This window comes from Cebus imitator, unplaced genomic scaffold, assembly GCF_001604975.1.
Source record: "Cebus imitator isolate Cc_AM_T3 unplaced genomic scaffold, Cebus_imitator-1.0 Scaffold358, whole genome shotgun sequence".
Classification (NCBI taxonomy): domain Eukaryota; kingdom Metazoa; phylum Chordata; class Mammalia; order Primates; family Cebidae; genus Cebus; species Cebus imitator.
In genome coordinates, this window is record NW_016107673.1 from 1,144,022 (window position 1) to 1,163,913 (window position 19,892).

Here is a 19,892-nt window from a genome sequence, read left to right on the forward strand (position 1 = left end):
TGAGCCACCGCGCCCGGCCTGACAGCAAATAATTATTTTAGTATAATACGTCCCATGAAGCACTTCGGGATGTACTTATACTAAAAAGTTACGCTTGTTTATCTGAAATTCAAATTTAACTGGGAGTCCTGTATTTAATCTGACAATTCTAGGTGAAAGGGAAAATGTTGAAAGGCTCCTGGTGAGGCCGGCATCACCACTGCAGGAGCTGCAAATTGGTGCCTAAGCAGAATTCACAATTCAGTCATTTAACTGCTAACAGAACACAGCTGGCCTCGTAAACAGGACAAGCCCTGGGCCTGCTGAGATAAGCTGGGAAGAGAAGGGCGTCAACCACAGCTTGCCAAGAGATCTCCCTTCCAGCTCTGACATTCACCCCGACAAGATAAACAAGAGTAGGCAGCAGCCCTCACCCTATGGGGAGAGTCGCTAGATGTCAGCTCTGTCCCACACACAAGTGCTCTGAAAGCTGCAGCCACCCCTCAGGATGTGGCCCCGCTCTATCGTTTAGACTCAAATCACCCGTGGTTTCCAGCACACAGCCAACATTCTTTGACAGGGTGATAGAAGAACGTTTGAGAAACTTCACATGATTTTCTCATTAAATGACAATCTTTTTGGCAAAGAATAAATCAACAACCTAATTAACAATTACATTTTTTTTTTTACAGTTGGGTCAAAATACTGCTCAGGATCCCTAATAATCTTCCTCTTTCCCAAGTGTTTTCCTCTCAGGAGGAGAATGGGAGATCATCCTGCAGCCTGAAACCCTGGAGTTATTCTTAAGAATCTGGAGAGGACTTGGGCTCTTCTTGGGCATGACCAGTTCTCACTCCAGAGGATCTTCAGGGTGAGGGATCAGTGTCAGTGTTTCCCCATGGGTATTTAGTATTCTGGAAAATTTGGGGGTGAAATAATTTTGGGATTTTATTACAATCTATCTGGTTCTTTGCAATTAACATCCCTGAGATTTCTGTTCTTTTACCACTGGCTTCACATATTGCTATAAATGGGTACACCATGAATATCATGATGACATATGGTCAGAAGTTCTTGCAAGCAAGTATGTGCTCCAATTCTGTTCCGGGAATTCTTTACAAGTTTCTGCACCCACCCCCATCAGCACACGGAGCCAAACAGAGCATCTGAGACTCTCCAGGGAACTGTGGTATGCATTCTATTTGTTTTTATCGTCCCAGATCTGCCCTACCAGGATCTCAGTGCAGTCTCTCTTGTTCTCCCATCCTAAAGCCTGCTCTCAAGAGAGTGCTGAGTCACAGTAATTAACAATATGGGTGTCCACTCTCCCCTGTGTATGACAACGATTATAGCCTTTAGCTAGCTGGAGGCTCCGCAGGGAGAAGTGCTGTCTACTCTCATACTTCCTCCTTCCGGGAATACAGCATCAGGAAAAATCATTTGAAACAACATAAAGAAGGAGATTTAGCCCTACCACCTAAATTGACCCTGGCAGTTGGGTAGGATAAAATATTGCAGTGAAATTGCACTCATGGCCAAAACGAAGCTCTAACATTGGAATCTGGTTTCTATGCGCAGGCAGTGGACAGTGTTGCGCTGGATGGAGCATCAGGCTTCCCGGCATCTGTGAAGCCATGTCACCTGGGCAATAGTCTACTCTGCCTCTGCCAGCCAGCTATGGCCAGGAGTGTCACAGGCTTTCACTGGATCCAGACTCAACACTCATAACTCACCAAAGCAGACACTAGTACTTTGCACAGCGCTTGGGGCTCCGCCTCCTGCAATTGACATATTGCAGCTAAGCAGACATGAGTCACCTGGGGTTTCCCCTAATTTCACAGACTTTTGGGAGTACAAGACCATATAGACTCCAAGTGAATGGGGTTCTGCCTTAAATCTGAGTGGTTTCTAATCAGTATAAATGTATGACTAATTTTTTGGGTTTTTTTTTTTTTTTTTTGTAGGCTTGTTTTTTGAGACAGGGTCTCATTCTGTCATCCAGGCTGGAATGCAGTGCCATGATCTTGACTCACTGCAGCCTCGACCTCCCCAGCCCAAGCGATCTTCCTGCCTCAGCCTCCTGAGTAGCTGGGACCATAGGCACACACCACCACACTCAGTTAACTTTTTAAATTTTTTGTAGAGACAGGATTTTGCCATGTTGTCCAAGCTGGTCTCGAACTCCTGGGTCCAAGCGATCTGCCTACCTTGGCCTCCCAAAGGGCTGGGATTACATCCAGGAGCCACCATGCCTGGCACTATTTTCTTAAAATCATAAAAATGCATGTTTTATATAACCTAAGCAAGAAGGAATACCTAGGTTGGCAGTTTTAGCCTCTATTTACCCAACCAGGCTTATGAAGATTTGGGTAAAAATTTTTACCCATAAAAGTGTGATATAAACTTTGTACAAGGCTCCACCTCAGCTTAAGGGGAGCCTTCTCACTTTTCAAAAGAGACCATGGGACTTACATTGTGTTTATGGCAAAAATTTACAGCTTGCAAGGTCTGCCAAGTTATGCTCTTCACGAGATGTTCTGGTACCCTAATAAAAATAAAGAAGCACAAACACATTCTTTAGTGTAGCCATGGAATTCAGCTGAGGAAAAGAAAAAGTTAACCAAGATAGGCTTTAGTAGTGAAAAAACCCTAGGTGACACATAGTCATCTTATGCATCAATCATTCCATGAATCCAAAATGTTAAAATGTGTGACCAGCACACCGTTGAATTCTAGGGACAACAGGTTAACAAAGATGCAAACATCTACTTTTTAAATTATTATTATTATACTTTGAGTTCTGGGATACATATGTAGAAGGTGCAGATTTGTTACATAGGTATACATGTGCCATGGTGGTTTGCTGCACCCATCAAACCGTCATCTACATTAGGTGTTTCTCCTGATGCTATCCCACCCCTAGCCCCCAGCCCTCTGACAGACCCTGGTGTGTGATGCTCCCCTCCCTGTGTCCATGTGTTCTCATTGTTCAACTCCCACATATGAGAACATGCGGTGTCTGGTTTTCTGTTCCTGTGTTAGTTTGCTGAAAATGGTGGTTTCCAGTTTCATCCATGTCCCTGCAAAGGTCATGAACTCATCCTTTTTTATAGCTGCATAGTATTCCATGGTGTATATGTGCCATATTTTCTTTATCCAGTCTATCATTGATGGGCGTTTAGGTTGGTTCCAAGTCTTTGCTATTGTGAACAGTACCACAGTAAACATACATGTGCATGTGCCTTTATAGGAGAATGACTTATAATCCTTTGGGTATATACCCAGTAATGGGATTGCTGGGTCAAATGGTATTTTTGGTTCTAGATCATTGAGGAATCGCCACATTGTCTTCCACAATGATTGAACTAATTTACACTCCCACCAACAGTGTAAAAGTGTTCCTATTTCTCCACATCCTCTACAACATGTTTCCCAACTTTCTAATGATCACCATTCTAACTGGCGTGAGACGGTATCTCACTGTGGTTTTGATTTGCATTTCTCTAATGACCAGTGATGATGAGCTTTTTTTCATATGCAAACATCTACTTCTATAGGTAAAGGCATGAAAACCTCCAGGGATTTCAACAAGTATTTACAACCACTGGGAAACTGCCTGGTAACTTTGAGCTCCATTTCTACAAGGAATTGTTTGTTGATGGAAAGTTAGTTACTATTCAGCACAAAAGACGCTGTTTATTTTTTCAAGTTGCCCCAAACCGATGGCTTTGAAGCAGGACTCATCTTCCATGTGTGGGCACATGGTATCTCAGAGCAGCATTGCTGTTGTTTGTTTGTTTAGATAATGAAGACTTTACTGATTATAGTGAAGGGCTTTACATTGCAAACCATGTGACAAATGTTAGTAATAATGTAAAAACCCGAGGCATCCTGGTTCTTTTCCCTGCTGCCATGGCAGCCAGATGTACCCTACTTACATCTTTCTACCCTCTCCTCCATCACACCAGCTCAGCTCCAAGCCACTGCTCCCAGTGCTTCCTCCCCGACTCAAATCTTATGTTACCAGGGCAACCAGTAGTCCCAGCAGGTACTTTGTGTGAATTAGAAAGAGGCACCTCACCTGGGAGCATTTAAAACAACAACAACAACAACAAACCAAGGCAGGGAGTGAAAGAAATGAACCACAGAGAGCGTGCATTTATTTTTGAGACCCCAACCCACTGGCTGGACTTACTGTTTTGATAAATCAAACATTCAACAATGTTGCTCTGGTCAGCCAAAACTAATAAGTAATTCAGGAGAAAACTCTTGAGTAGGCTGTGTTAAGGGGACCACAAGAAGTCACTTTTAACCTCTGAGAGAGGCTACAAGGCCACTGTTGTCACAGGCCAGACGTTCAGGAAATCCTTTCAAGCAGATCAGAGGGCACTTGAACAGAGAGTGGGATCACAGGAAGGAAAGGAAGAGGTCACTTCCAGGAAGGATGGTTGGACATTGCTGGACCGGGGCTCTGTCCCTGGGCTTGCATTTGCTTCTCTCCAAATTCCCTTTTCCTTGTGTGAGTGGAATATAGGCACAGCCACTGGAAAAAGTCACTGTCAAGAAAAAAGGCTTAGAAAAATGCAACTAAGATGATACATTGGGGGAAATGCTTTTCCCCAGCCTCCACTTGTTACTTTTTTAGAGACAGGGGCTGGCTCTGCTGCCCAGGCTGGAGGCAGTGGTGTTATCACAGCTCACTGAAACTCGGACTCCTGAACTTAAGGGATCCTCCTGCCTCAGCCTTCCCCGTAACCTCTACATTTCATCCAGAAAAGTGGAATATATTTTTGACTATTGAATAAATTTGAGTATTTTTTTTTTTTGAGACAGAGTCTTGCTCTGTTGCCCAGGCTGGAGTGCAATGGTATGATCTCAGCTCACTGCAACCTCTGCCTCCCAGGTTCAAGTGATTCTCCTGCCTCAGCCTCCTGAGTAGCTGGGATTACAGGCATTTGCCATCATGCCTGGCTAATTTTCATATTTTTAGTAGAGATGGAGTTTTACCATGTTGGCCAGGCTGGTCATGAACCCCTGACCTCAAGCGATCCACCCATCTTGGCCTCCCAAAGTGCTGGGATTACAGGCATGAGCCACCATGCCTGGCCTGTAAATTAAGTATTAATATAGGATTACTTATAGTGATATAGTGGCAGGCAACTTTAGTTCCTACAAACATTTCCACAAATAAATTATATAAAAGGAGCATATAAAAGTAGGCCGGGCGCAGTGGCTCACGCCTGTAATCCCAACACTTTGGGAGGCCAAGACGGGTGGATCACGAGGTCAGGAGATCAAGACCATCCTGGCTAACACATTGAAACCCCATGTCTACTAAAAATACAAAAAAATTGGCTGGGCGTAGTGGCAGGCACCTGTAGTCCCAGCTACTTGGAAGGCTGAGGCAGAAGAATCTCTTGAACCCAGGAGGTGAAGGTTGCAGTGAGCCAAGATCACACCACTGCACTCCAGCCTGGGCGACCGAGTGAGACTCTGTCTCAAAAAAAAAAAAAAAAAAAAAAAAAAAAAAGTAAATTATAGTCACATATCATTATTGCTTCTTTAATCCCCAGCACATTTAATCTCCAGAATTACAAAATTCTCAAATGTAAAAATTCTATACAAACTACCTCGTGTCATCTTGAATAGGCTACTCACCTCACTTCTTTACTCAGTTTTGTCTCTGAAATGCAGAGGCCTCTGACTCTGAGATTCCTTTTAGCTGAAACACTCAGATAATAAGAGGGGCCAGGTTTTCTCTGTTGGAGAAAAGAGTTAAAACTATAAAAAAGGGGGGAAAAAAGCTGGGCGTCGTGGCTCACACCTGTAACCCTAGCACTTTGGGAGGCTGAGATGGGTGGATCACCTGAGGTCAGGAGTTCAAAACCAGCCTGGCCAACATGGTGAAACCCCATCTTTAAAAAAAAAAAAAAAGGTGGGGAGAATAGATAGAATACATTCTGTGGTGCTGGACTGAGAGAGAGCGAGCGAAAGAGAGAGGGCATGAGAGTGCTGTGCTGGAAGTGGTGGATCTAGGGTAGCCCAGGAAGCTGCTGTGGTTAAGGGAACATCTAAAATGGTGGTTAAGGTGGTGAGAAGTGGCCAGATTTGGGCTGTATTTTTAAAACAGCACTTCTAGGATTTTCTGAGAGATTCGATGTGAGGGAGAGAGAAGAATCAAGGAATGACATCCCATTGTTAGCTAGAATAACTGGTACATGATGGGACCTTTACCCCAGAGAACAATGGAGGAGAAACTGGCTTGGGGAAGGGAATACTTACTGGACACCCCAGGGAAGACTCTGAGTCAGCGATTCTAAATTCAGAAGGATGGTCAGGCTGGAAAGGTAAGTTTGAGAAGCACAGCATACCGTTGGTATTTGGGGCGTAGGACCAAACGAAGCCAATTAAGGAGTGAATCCAGCTAAAGAGGAGCTCGGAAGGAAGCTGCGAGACCCTTCACCACAGAGACAACAAAAAGAGGAAGGGGGCCCCAAAGGGGCACATGAGTTGAGAGCATCAAGTGAATAAGTCAACACTCAGGAGAATATGGTGTCACAGAACCAACTGACCAAAGTGCTTCAAAGGACTTCTGCGTTAAGATGATGGATTGAACAAGCCCAGCAAATTTCATTCCCTCCCGAAACCTGACTAGAACTATGCTGAAGACTTCTAAAGACAAACCCTCACAAGGTCAGAGAGGACAGGAGAAGGAATCCAGAAAGCAACTGAAGGAAACATAATTAACTTAACAATGACAATTAATTAACTTAACAATCCTCGAAAGCAAAACTCTAAGCCAGGAGAGGGAAGGGGGAGAACCAACTAATTTATCCCGAAAGAATCCTCAAGAGGCTCAGGAAGTAGCAGCCAAGATCTCTACGGAGCTAAGAAGTGTGGGAAAGTCTGTTTAGGAAATAATTAACTCCCTAGATCCCCTCCTTTATTATTTGCCCATAAGAAACACTCTTTCCGCCACCTGGCAGAAGGCTGGAGCTTTGTTTCTGGAGAGGATAAAGCAGAGGACACTTGGCATACATGGGATTGTGGATACTGTTTTAAAACAGGTAATTAAAGGACTGTACACATACAAAATGCGGAGTGCTAGGAGTCCCCAACCCTCTTCCTTCACCAGACTCTGAGAAACCCAGCAGGCCAACTTCACTCTCCAGGTAAACTATTCAAAGACTTTTTTTGGGAGCTCGGGGGAAAGATCTGAAGATTCTGACACTGAGGTTCTCCCAGCAAATGGCCCAGCTAGAAAACCATAGTGAAGCTCAGAGGTTCCAATAGTTTCTTATTCTTAACTGAGCACACAACAGAGATTACATAATGTCCAAGAAAAGCCTCTAATCAGAAAGTGGAAGACCAGAACAAACAGAAAAAAAGCAACTTAAAAGTAACAGAAATTATGGAGGGTGAAGAGAAAATGTTCACGTGGACTCAGGGAGAGGAGCATCACACACTGGGGGCAGCTGGAGGGGGTACGGGAGGAACAGCGGGGATTGGAGAGGGTGGGGAGGGATAACATAGGGAGAAATGCTGGATATAGTATACACCTAAAGTAAAATAAAAATAAAGTGTATATATGTATTTAAATACCATCAATATCCTCAGAGAGAAAAGAAACGCTGTTTTTCTATCTATGAAATAAGAAAAGGATACTATAAGAAAAGGAGAGGACCAGTCCAAGAGTCCACACCCAAATAATAGAGGATCAAGAAAAAGAAAATACATAAAACAATGAACAGGAAGTCAATAGCAAAACAATTCAAACTTTTTTTCTGAGGCAGGAAAGGCCCAGCAAGTGCCAGGATAATGGATGAAAATCAAGGCCCACTCATGAGTTTCATAATCAAAAACAGCACAAAGCGAAGCTTCCTACTGGAAGAAGAAACAGGACTTCATAAGAGAGCAGAAAATAGAGGGGCATCAGACTGCACCACTGAACTCCAGCCTGGGCAACAAGAGCAGAACTCCATCCCCACCCCCGCCCCCCGCCAAAAAAAAAAGCAATAAAGAATGAGAAATAATTGAGCCCCTTCTCTTCCTGCCTGTTGTAGCCCTTTCCCATTCTACCCTAGAGCTCAGCCACAGCCATTATCACCAACGTGGAAACAAATGTCTTAAGGTAGAATGAGTTTCCTAGCCTTGCTAGCACATGCAATTTTAAGAACATCTTCCCTAGGTCAGGCATAGTGGCTCATGTCTATAATCCCAGTGTTCTGGGAAGCCAAGGCAGGAGAATTACTTGAATCAGGAGTTTGAGACTGGCCTGGGCAACACTACAAGACTCTATCTCTACAAAAATTTTAAATCAAAGTAACTGTTTTAAAATGAAAATCCAAACATTGTATGATTATCCTTCTTTAAAATCATTTTGTAACTATCAATTTATTGATCTGCTAATTCAGTCATTCTACAAGTACTGGGTATGTACCTAGTGCCAAATATGCAGCTAGAAGACACTGAGAATACACAGGTGAAGAAGGCCCAGATCTTTCTCTTGGGATTTTGTAGTTTACTGGACACAGGGAGGGGAGCATCACACACTGGGGTCTGTCAGGGGGAAATAGGGGAGGGACAGCGGAGGGTGAGGAGTTGGGGAGAGATAGCATGGGGAGAAATGCCAGATATAGGTGATGGGGAGGAAGGAAGCACATCACACTGCCATGTGATTGGCAACAATCTTGCATGCTCTTCACATGTACCCCAAAACCGAAAATGCAATTAAAAAAATATTTCCTAGAACTAAAAGAATTAAATACCATTTACCAATACCAATAGCAATTATCACTCCAAATAATAAAACATTAAAATCATTCTGATTGTAATCAGAAACTAGATTCCCCTGAGGAAAGCAACTTTACTAGTCCCGGGTATATCCACTGACATTCTTCTCATTGCTAATAAACATAAGAGAAATAAGGAATAAATATTGGCAGAAAAAAAAAGTTTTCATATGATGACAGACTGGATAAAGAAAATGTGGTGCATATACACCATGGAATACTATGCAGCCACAAAAAGGAATGCGATTATGTCCTTTGCAGGGACATGGATAGATCGAAGCCATTATCCTCAGCAATCTAATGCAGGAACAGAAAACCAAACACCACAAGTTCTCACTTATAAGTAAGAGCTGAACAATGAGAACACATGACACAGGGAGGGGAACATCACACACTGGGGCCTGCTGGGGGCTGGTGGGAGGGAGAGCATCAGGATAAATGGCTAATGCATGCAGTGCTTAATACCTAGGTGATGGGTTGATAGGTGCAGCAAACCACCATGGCACACGTTTACATATGTAACAAACCTGCATGTCCTGCATATGTATCCCAGAATGTAAAATTAAATTAAATCAAATTAAATTTTAAAAAGTTTTCATATGAATTTCAAAATCTTTGGTTGATACAGTTTAACATTTACTCCTTAATGATGACAAGCAAAAATTTGAAATTGCATTTAAAGTAGATTCAAGGTCGAGTGAGGTGGCTCACATCTGTAATCCCAGCACTTTGGGAGGCCGAGTCGGGTGAATCACTTGAGGTCAGGAGTTTGAAACCAGCCTGGCCAACATGGTGAAACTCCATCTCTACTAAAAATATAAAAATTAGTCAGGTGTGGTGGCAGATGTTTGTATTCCCAGCTACTTGGGAGGCTGAGGCAGGGGAATCATTTGAACCCAGGAGGCAGAAGTTGCAGTGAATGGAGATTGTGCCACTGTACCCCAGCCTGGACAACAGAGCGAGACTCTGTCTCAAAAAATAAAATAAAATAGATTGGAGAAGTAATGATTATTCAGTATGATCAAAAGTGGCTTATTTTTAAAACAAGCAAACAAAAAATCTTCAACCTTCAAAATAAATGGATATAATCTGGTTAAGAATATATCTTATTTTTCAAACATGCATATTTAATAGTATTCCTTAAGTAAATCCTATATTTGGCAAACCATAGCATTTTACCATTTGGAAACGATGTTTCTTGTAATTAACCACAATCTACGGGTTTGTAATCTACAGGTTTTTCTGTTTTCTCTCACTCCCATATTAAAGCATTTTCTATTTCCTGGAACATATAACCTATTTCAGCCAATGGAGTTTTTAAAAATCTGCTTTAAAAACTGTAATTGCCCTTTTTCTTCTGCTCAAACTGTATACCAAATAAAGAGCTGAACTTCATGGCTTTTGACTCCTACAAATCAGCGTTCCCAAGACACTTAATATGATTAATCAAATACATCTCTTTGGTACCACACAGCCATGAGTACCTTATATTAATAAGTTTTTTTTTTTTTTTTTTGAGACGGAGTTTTGCTCTTGTTACCCAGGCTGGAGTGCAATGGCGCGATCTCGGCTCACCGCAACCTCCGCCTCCCGGGTTCAGGCAATTCTCCTGCCTCAGCTTCCTGAGTAGCTGGGATTACAGGCACGCGCAACCATGCCCAGCTAATTTTTTGTATTTTTAGTAGAGATGGGGTTTCACCATGTTGACCAGGATGGTCTCAATCTCTTGACTTCGTGATCCACCCGCCTCGGCCTCCTACAGTGCTGGGATTACAGGTTTGAGCCACCGTGCCCGGCCCATGTTAATAAGTTTAATTGAAGTGTCACTTGCAAGCCATCAAAAGATCAAATATCAACATATGAATGTTTTCTCCTTTGAAAACATAATTTCTCTGTATCGATGACTTTCTGAAGGGAGGTGTCTGTCCTCTTGGCTCTCTGGCTATGTAAATTAACATTCCGAAACATGAAGAGTCTGTGCTATGGTCACTAACAAACCACAAGCCACAAGCCTGGAGGTCACAGCAGATCATATACAACCATCACCACAAGGCAGAGCAAACAATTGGCAAAGACTTGAAAGAGGTGTTGGAGGAGCCTCAGCCTCCAGCCACTGAAGTGTGAATGTGAGCCATTCGCATTCCATGGGATGGGACACCATTCCACAGCTCTGATCTATAATCCACTCTTCATATCGTCCCCAGCCAGTTGGGCTCCCAGGAACAGAGCCGAAAAAGGAAAGGATGGGATATTTTTCATCCCTGGTCAACTTCTCTCAAGTCTCCTCCCCTTTCAACTCCAAGGCCACCTCCACCATGAAGCCTTCTTTGAATAATATCTCCCAGGACCTGCTAATCATTCCACCCTCTTCCTCCAGCCACAATAATTGGCTCCAGGTATACTTGCATCACCTGAGCTGAGCCAATTGGAGTTCCACTGGACTTAATGTGCATGTGCTACCTTTTTCTTCTAGAGCAGTTATATAGGTTGATATAAGTCTGTGGCCATGCTTTTTATTTTGTACTTTTCCCTTCCAAACTCCTTCCATCCTCTGCCACCCACATATCCTCCCAAATCCACCATATAAGGAAGCTTATTTGCAAGGCACAATGAAGAAGAATCAGGGCTGGGGGAGAGTGAGAGAAAGAACAGCCACCACCTGTGTTGCCCTGCCTGAAAACACCCAGCTAAGGAGTGGTTGGGAGCTAGAATCCAGTCTGCTCACCCTGCAAGAGGCTGTCCTCAACTGCAGGAAGGGACCCTCTCCTCCTTTTTTCTTTTTTCAGACAAAGGCTCTGTCTGCTCACCAAGCCTTCTTCCAGGGCACACAAAGATGCTGCATATGCTAGGGCGGGATGCGTGGTAAGATCAGCTGAGACCCCGGAGTCACTCCCACCCTTCCCAGTTACAGCCGCAACACATTTTTTTTTCACCTACGCTTGCTTCAGTTGGGTTTTTGTCACTTGAAAGCAAAGAAATCCTGAGTAATACAGCAGATGAGACACCCAGATTGCTTCCGATGAAATCACGTTTGTTTTAGTCTCAAATTACCTAGTAGCCATTGCCTTTGGACCCTTCCTTTCAATCTCCAAGCGCTTCTACCTCCCTAGTCAGGCAAGGACTAACTAACATCCTTCCTTTTCTTAGAGACTGAGATCTCTTCTATGCAGAAATGGCGTACCAAAGAAATCAGGTTCAATCTAACGATGCTTCTGTTGGTTTCTTCATTAAAATGACTATGATCTCTTTTGTAACATTTTTGGTAATTTTTTCTCAGTCCACCTCGGCAGCAGAGTATGTTGTACAAACACCGGCTGTTCTTACCTGGTCTTAAAATGAGTCATTGCTCCTTTTTGCTCACAAATCCCAGTGTGTTTTAGTTTTGTTTGTAAGGGATGGATCACTCACCCTCTTTGGTATCTGTCCAACTCATGGAGAACTGTGTGGTCACAATATTCAAACACGAGGTGAAGCCTCCGTTTCCTCCTGAAGACTTCCAGGAGGTTGACAAGGTTGGGATGCTTGAGTTGCTGAAAACACAAAAAAGTAAAGTACTAAATTTGACTTGAGAAAGACAGCTTTCTCTAATCTTGATCCAACAAAAAGTAAGCTGTTTATCCTTTAGGAGTTTCATTATTGGATTGAAGGAGGCTGTAAACAGTATCATCTCACGACCTTTTTTTTTTTTTTTTTTGAGACAGAGTTTTGCTCTGTCGCCCAGGCTGGGGTACAGTGGCACAATCTAGGCTCACTGCAACCTTCGCCTGCCAGTTTCAAGCAATACTCCTGCCTCAGCTTCTTGAGAAACTGGGGTTACAGGTGCCACCACCACACCCAGCTAAGTTTTTGTATTTTTTTTTAAGTAGAGACAGGTTTCCACCATGTTGGCCGGGCTGATCTCAAACTCCGGACCTCAAATGATCTGCAAGCCTCAGCCTCTCAAAGCGCTGGCCGACTCACCACCCTTGACAAGCTATTTGTCAGTAGCTTGTAAGTGAAAGATGATTATAACCCAGGTGGTTGGTGAGGGCAAAGAGGTACAAGAAGGCTGGAAAACAAAAAGAATGAAGAGGGAGAGGAGATGTTAATAAAACTCAGCTTTCAAGGTTCAGATCAAATGCCCCTTCCTAGGGTTTCCATTGATCTACTCAAACTGGTTCAGTGTCTTGTATGTCTAAAAGCCCCCCTGAAGTATGACTCTCTCACAATTACTAAGTAATTAATAAATAATATGTAATCCTTACTTAGTAATTATTGTTCAGTTAATTGCTTAATGTCCTCTGGTATCAATAGATATGATAAATTCAATAGAATATGTGAACGACGGCATCAGGGTCTATGTTCTTTTGTTGATCAAAATGGTGTTTTTGTACTTCTAGCACCAGGCCCTATGCATAACAGGCATTCCATTATTATTTACTCTCCAATTTGATGTACCTGAAAATGTGTGTCTAGGAAAAAAAAAAAAAAAGCCCAGGAATGAATGCTAGCTTTGGCAGAGATGAATCTTATACCTAGCTTCCTGGCCCTTTCTGGACATAATCCTATCAGAAACACTACAACTAGGCACTGCTCTCTTTTTTTCGGCAAAAGAAAATAAGAGACTTACACTAAGAAAAAAAAAGTCACAGGAGAACACATCAATCATGGAGTCCCTTCTGCGGTGCCCATTCTTGTTCCACTGACTTATCAGATCACGACTAGAGTCCATTTTACCTACCCTTACACGATTTAGCAGTTGGCACGCTGCTCCTATGTTTCCAAATATTTTTTGATAGTGCCACCAGATAATTTTCCATAAGAATTTTACAATTAGGTGTTGCTTTTTTTTTTTGCGATGTGTTTCACCCTTGCTGTCCAGGCTGGAGTGCAATGGCACAATCTCAACTCATTGCGACCTCTGTCTCCCTGGTTCAAGCAATTCTCCTGCGTCAGCCTTCGCAGTAGCTGGGATTACAGGCATGCGCCACCACGCCCGGCTAATTTTTTGTATTTTTAGTAGAGACAGGGTTTCACCATGTTGGCCAGGCTGGTTTCGAACTCCTGACCTCAGGTGATCCACCCACCTCGGCCTCCAAAAGTGCTGAGATTACAGGCGTGAGCCACCGCACGTGGCCAAGTGTTGCTTTATCACATTAACTTCCCCTCTGATTTTTAGAATTGTGGTAAAATGCATATAACACAAAATGTATCATCCTAATCATTTTAAGTGTACAGCTCCGTGGTATTAAGCTCATGGGTACTAAGTGGTATTAAGTAAATTCCTATTATTGTGCAGCCATCACCACCACCTATCTCCAGAACTCTTTTCACTTGCAAAACTGAAATTCTACGCCCATTTACACATTAACTCCCCATTCCTTCCTCCCGCCAGTCCCTGCCAACCACCATTCCACTTTTTATTTTTTGAGATGGAGTTTCACTCTGTGGCCCAGGCTGCAGTGCAGTGGGGAGATCTCAGCTCACTACAACCTTTGCCTCCCGGGTTCAAGCAATTCTCTGGCTTCAGCTGCCCAAATAGCTGCGACTACAGGTGCACGCCACCACACCCAGCAAATGTTTGTACTTTGAGTAGAGGTGGGGTTTCGCCATGTTGGCCAGACTGGTCTTGAGCACCTGCCTCGGCCTCCGAAACTGCTGGGATTATAGGTTTGAACCACCACACCCAGCCTCCATTTTCCCTGATTTTGACTAGGTACCTCCTACAGGTGGAATGATATATATATATATATATATGGAGAGAGAGAGAGAGAGAGAGAGAGAGAGAGAGAGAGAGAGAGAGTGTGTGTGTGTGTGTGTGTGACACTGGCTTATTTCACTTTATGTCCTCAAGGGCCACCCAGATGGTAGCAAGGTGGAGCATGAATAATATCCCACTGTATGAATATACCACATTTTGTTTCTCCATTCCTCTTTTGATCTATGGATATGGCTTGCTTCCACCTTTTAGCTATCGTGAATAATGCTGCCATGAGCATGAATGTACAAATATGTTTGAGACTCTACTTTCAATTCTTTTGGTTGTAGGAATGAGCCAGGCATCTGTTTAGTTTTGTTTTGTTTCGCTGACATTCCCCAGGTGATTCAATGTGTATCCAGAGGTATTAATCACAGGCAAGCAGGTATTCCAGAAGTGCTAACAAGCAGGAGGAAAATCGAAATTCTTCAACTGCATGCTGTAGTGCATTTGCATGGGCAGTGACAATAAAAGCACCCAGCACGGGAGATGCTAAAGAAGACAGCTCTTTTTTCTTTTCTCATTTTCTCCGTAAAATCCCTCTGTATTTTCAAGATGTGAAATACCTGCTCCAGATATCATACTTGATGAACAAGTATGAAACATTCAAGGTATTTCTAAAGCCCATGTCTTAGTCCATTTGTGCTACTATAACAAAATACCTAAGACTAATTTATAAAGAACAGAATTTTTTTCTTACAGTTCTGCATGCTGGGAAATCCAAGATCAAGGTGCTGGCATTGATGTCTGCTGAGGGCTGTTGTCTGCTTCCAAAATGGCACCTTGTTGCTGTGTCCTCACATGACAAAAGGCAGAAGGGCAAAGGAGCACCCGCCTCAACCTTGAGCTCTTTACAAGGGTGCTAACGCCTGGCCGGGCGCAGTGGTTCACGCCTGTAGTCCCAGCACTTTGGGAGGCAGAAGTGGGTGGATCACGAGGTCAAGATATCAAGGGCATCCTGGCCAACATGGTGAAACCCATCTCTACCAAAAAGACAAAAATTAGCTGGGCATGGTGGTGCACACCTAGAGTCCCAGCTACTCAGGAGGCTGAGGCAGGAGAATCGCTTGAACCCGGGAGGTAGAGGTTGCAGTGAGCTAAGATTGCGCCACTGCATTCCAGCCTGGCAACAGAGTGAGACTCCATCTCAAAAAAAAAAAAAAAATAGTGTGCTAAATCCCATTCATGAGGGCTCTGCCTCCCAGTGGCCACACCTCTTAATACTGTTGCATTGGGGGTGAAGTTTCAACATGAATTTTGGAGGGGACACAATCACCATTCAAACCAAGCAGCTTATTAATCACCTTTGGATCTCAGAACTGAGGGCGCTCCAAGCTATAAAATGCCACATTTGTTATCATACCTGAAAACCCTTAGCCTGAACTAACACTGTCCAAACATACTAGGCTATAACTGACTACTGTCTTAAGCCTCTGAATTGCATTGACTAAGACATCTGAAACAGACAGCCAACAACCAAGTTAAAAGGGACTAAATACTACCTTTATGACACAATTAGCAGAGAGCAGAGGTTTTCTTTCAGACTGAAAAATAATCATCTTTCGGCTTTACTTTCATTTTCACACTATTTGCTCCCTTGACCGGATGTGACACTGAGGCCAAGACTTTGAATCTTAGAATCTTTCCATTTTCCACATTGCATATTTAGTCCTCACATCCCCAGCCAGCTCTTTTAACAAAAGTAGAAATGCATCAATTATACCCAAATAAATCCCCTGAACTTCTATGGATGCCAAGGCTGGCGCCTCCCACTTGCCACGTCCAAATCCACGGTGATCACGACAGGACACTGCTGTCCAGGACAGGCCCCAAAGGCCTTCGCCATTTGGCCTCTGCTTACCTCCCAGCCTCGCCACTTACCGCTTCCTTCCGGACCCACTGAATTTCTCTCACTTCCTAGAAGGCTCCGACTCCTTCTGATTTCAGGACGTGTACAGTTTCCTGTCCGCAAAGCACGCCCCCACACCTCCAGATGTTACTTTCTCTGTTCAGCTTCCTCTGCCCCGCCTTGACACAGCTGGTATGCACTGCAAGCGCTATGACCTTGGCACCCACACACGGGGTAGCGCTCTGCCAGGACATTGTCACAGCCATATCCATTTTTCTGAATGGGACCAGTAAGTATTGTATTGCACCCATCTTGCTATGTTACTATACACCTTTTGAAAACCACAGTTCTGGCCGGGCGCAGTGGCTCAAGCCTGTAATCCCAGCACTGTGGGAGGCCGAGGCGGGTGGATCACGAGGTCAAGAGATCGAGACCATCCTGGTCAACATGGTGAAACCCCGTCTCTACTAAAAATACGAAAAATTAGCTGGGCAGGGTGGCGCGTGCCTGTAATCCCAGCTACTCAGGAGGCTTAGGCAGGAGAATTGCCTGAACCCAGGAGGCGGAGGTTGCGGTGAGCCGAGATCGCGCCATTGCACTCCAGCCTGGGTAACAAGAGCGAAACTCCGTCTCAAAAAAAAAAAAAAAAAAAAGAAAACCACAGTTCTTAGCCAGGTGCAGTGGCTCACGCCTGTAATCCCAGCACTTTGGGGGGCCAAGGCGGGCAGATGCCTGGCTTTAGTAGAGACAGATGAAACTCTGCCTCTACTAAAAGTACCAAAATTAGCCAGGTGTGGAGGCACGCATCTGTAATCCTATCTACTTGGGAGGCTGAGGCATAAGAATCACTTGAAGCCTGGTGGCAGAGGTTGCAGTGAGCCCAGATTGTGCCCCTGCACTCCAGCCTGGGCAACAGAGAAAAACTGTCTCAAAATAATAATAATAATAATAATTAATAATAATAAATCTGTCTCTTAAAAGGTAGGTTCTTTCCAAGTTTTCACTATCATAAGTAAGGTTTTGACAAACAACTTATTAGCTGGTTGCCTCAGTTGGACCAAGTTAGTTACGTTGTCTAGGCCTCGGTTTTCCATCTGTAAGAGTAAGAAGTGCAAGCGCTGTAGTGCCAGTTACACACAGGCATATCCAACAGTGTCAGGTCAACACTAACCTCTCCATAAAGGTTAATTACTGATATAGTTACCTTTGGGTTAAATCTATATTTAGAACAATTTTTCGCTATTCATTTTATTCAACAATTATCTATCTATCTATTTATACATATATATATATATGTGTGTGTGTATGTTGTTGTTTTTGAGATGTAGTTTCTTTCACTCGTTACCCAGGAGCGCACTGGTGCAATCTCAGCTCACCACAGCCTCCGCCTCCTGGGTTCAAGTGATTCTCCTACCTCAGCCTCCCGAGTAGCTGGGATTACGGGCATGTGCCACCACGCCCAGCTCATTTATATGTCTTAAGGTGCATATGGCACAGTGTTAGCCCAAAGTATATAAAGACAAATAAAGCAAGCACTGTACCTACCTGCATGGGGCTTAGAACCTAGGAAAGGAGACAGATGTTGGAGAAGTAATTACAGACATGATAAATGTTATAAAAATTGAGGTAAAGAGTACTTGCTTTGAGGGTGAGGTGTGGTCCAGGGAAAATCTCTTTGAGGAAGTAGCCACCAAGTTAATGAGTCATTAACTGAGAATGACCTGAAGTTAACTGGGCACCTTCTAGAGCCCCAGTAATATAGTTTTATGGCTGTAACTGGATATAATCAGAACACTGCTGCCCCAGGACAAGACCCAAAGGTCCCAAGGCCCTTCTGCTTTCCAGAAGGATTATGCATATTTACCCCTTGGCCAGGAGTATGACAGTACTTTTTACCATATTATGGCAGCTTGAAGAAGCATATAGACAATTGGTGGTGACCTGAAAACACTCCAGAGCAGCAGATACGTGGTCTGGCATAGCACCCTTATGAAGCCAGTCCCTGTCTGGCTATGTTCATGTAGTCAATGAACATCTCTAGAGTACTGTGATGGTTAATATTGAGATCCAACTTGATCGGATTGAAGGATGCCAAGTATTGTTCCTGGGTGTGTCTGTGAGGGTGTTGCCAAGGGAGATTAACATTTGAGTCAGTGGGCTGGGAGAGACAGACCCACCCTCAATCGGGGTGGGCACCCTCTAATCAGCTGCCAGCACAGCTAGAATAAAGCAGGCAGAAGTTGGAAGGACTCGACTCACTGAGTCTTCCAGCCGTCATCTTCCTCCCGTGCTGGATGCTTCTTGCCTTCCAACATCAGACTCCAAGTTCTTCAGCTTTTGGATCTTGAACTCACACCAGTGGTTTGCCAGAGGCTCTCTGGCCTTTGGCCACAGATAGAAGGCTACACTGATGGCTTCCCTACTTTTGAGGTTTTGGGACTTGGACTGGCTTCCCCACTCCTCAGCTTGCAGATGGCCTGTTATGAGGCTTTATCTTGTGATCATGTCAACCAGTTCTCCTAATAAGCTCCCCTTCATGTATACATCTATCTTATTAGTTCTGTCCCTCTAGAGAACCCTGACTAATATAAGCACCTTCTCTCAATCGGGCATTGGTAAACGAGACAGCGGACTCAGGCATTAAACAAAGAAGTGCCATAAATAATCTAAGAAATTAGGCAGTCTCAGAGAAACTGGCCCCAAGGAGGTGACCCTTGAACTGAGTCTAGAGGGTGACTAAGGTTTGACCAGACCAAAGGCAGGGGTGGTGGTAAAGGGACAGGTGGCAGCTTTCCAGGCAGTTACTGGCCCTGAGCCGGGAGAGAAGTTCCGTCACACACTTCAGGAACTGAGAGACAGTGTGGCTGGTGGTTAAAGCTGGTAGAATCAAGGCCAGCCAGCCAATCAGAAGGCAGCTTCTACAGAGCCTTGCAGGCCATGCTAAGCAATTCACACTATCCTCATGCAATGGGAAGCCACTGGAAGGAATTTCAGCAAGATGTGATATGATACCATGGAGTTCTGAAAGGCTCAGTATGGCAGCAGGATACAGAATGGCTTGGAGGAGGCAAAAAGGATGAAGTGGCTATTTCCAGCTGAGATTGTGGTGACTGGAGGAGAGCAGAGGCAGGGTAGTCAGTGAGAAGCATTCTCTTGAGCTGTATTTTGTTAACAGAATGGTCAGGATGTGGTGATGGGCTGGAGGTGAGGGACAAGGGAAAACGAAGTATTAAAAATGACACAAAGGTAGCTGGACGTCATGGCTCATGCCTGTAATCCCAGCACTTTGGGAAGCTGAGGTGGGTAGATCATGAGGTCAGGAGATCGAGACCATCCTGGCCAACCTGGTGAAACCTCGTTTCTACTAAAATACAAAAAATTATCCAGGTGTGGTGATGAACACCTGTAGTCCCAACTACTTGGGAGGCTGAGGCAGGGGAATCTCATGAACCCAGGAAGTAGAGATCGCAGTGAGCCAAGATTGCACCACTGCACTCCAGCCTGGAGACAGAGCAAGACTCCGTCTCAAAAAAAA

The 19,892-nt window shown here is 44.0% G+C and overlaps 1 protein-coding gene across 1 annotated transcript in view; it reads right to left on the bottom strand.

The window, feature by feature from the left end:
- Positions 1 to 19,892, bottom strand: part of CDKL1 (cyclin dependent kinase like 1) — a 57,488-nt gene that overhangs the window by 14,220 nt on the left and 23,376 nt on the right. The window contains exons 3-4 of the mRNA XM_037730787.1: positions 12,180 to 12,301; positions 2,452 to 2,524 (exon numbers count right to left, since the gene is read on the bottom strand). Of these exons, the coding sequence (XP_037586715.1) occupies positions 2,452 to 2,524; positions 12,180 to 12,301 (195 nt within the window). The remainder of the gene's footprint in view (positions 1 to 2,451; positions 2,525 to 12,179; positions 12,302 to 19,892) is intronic.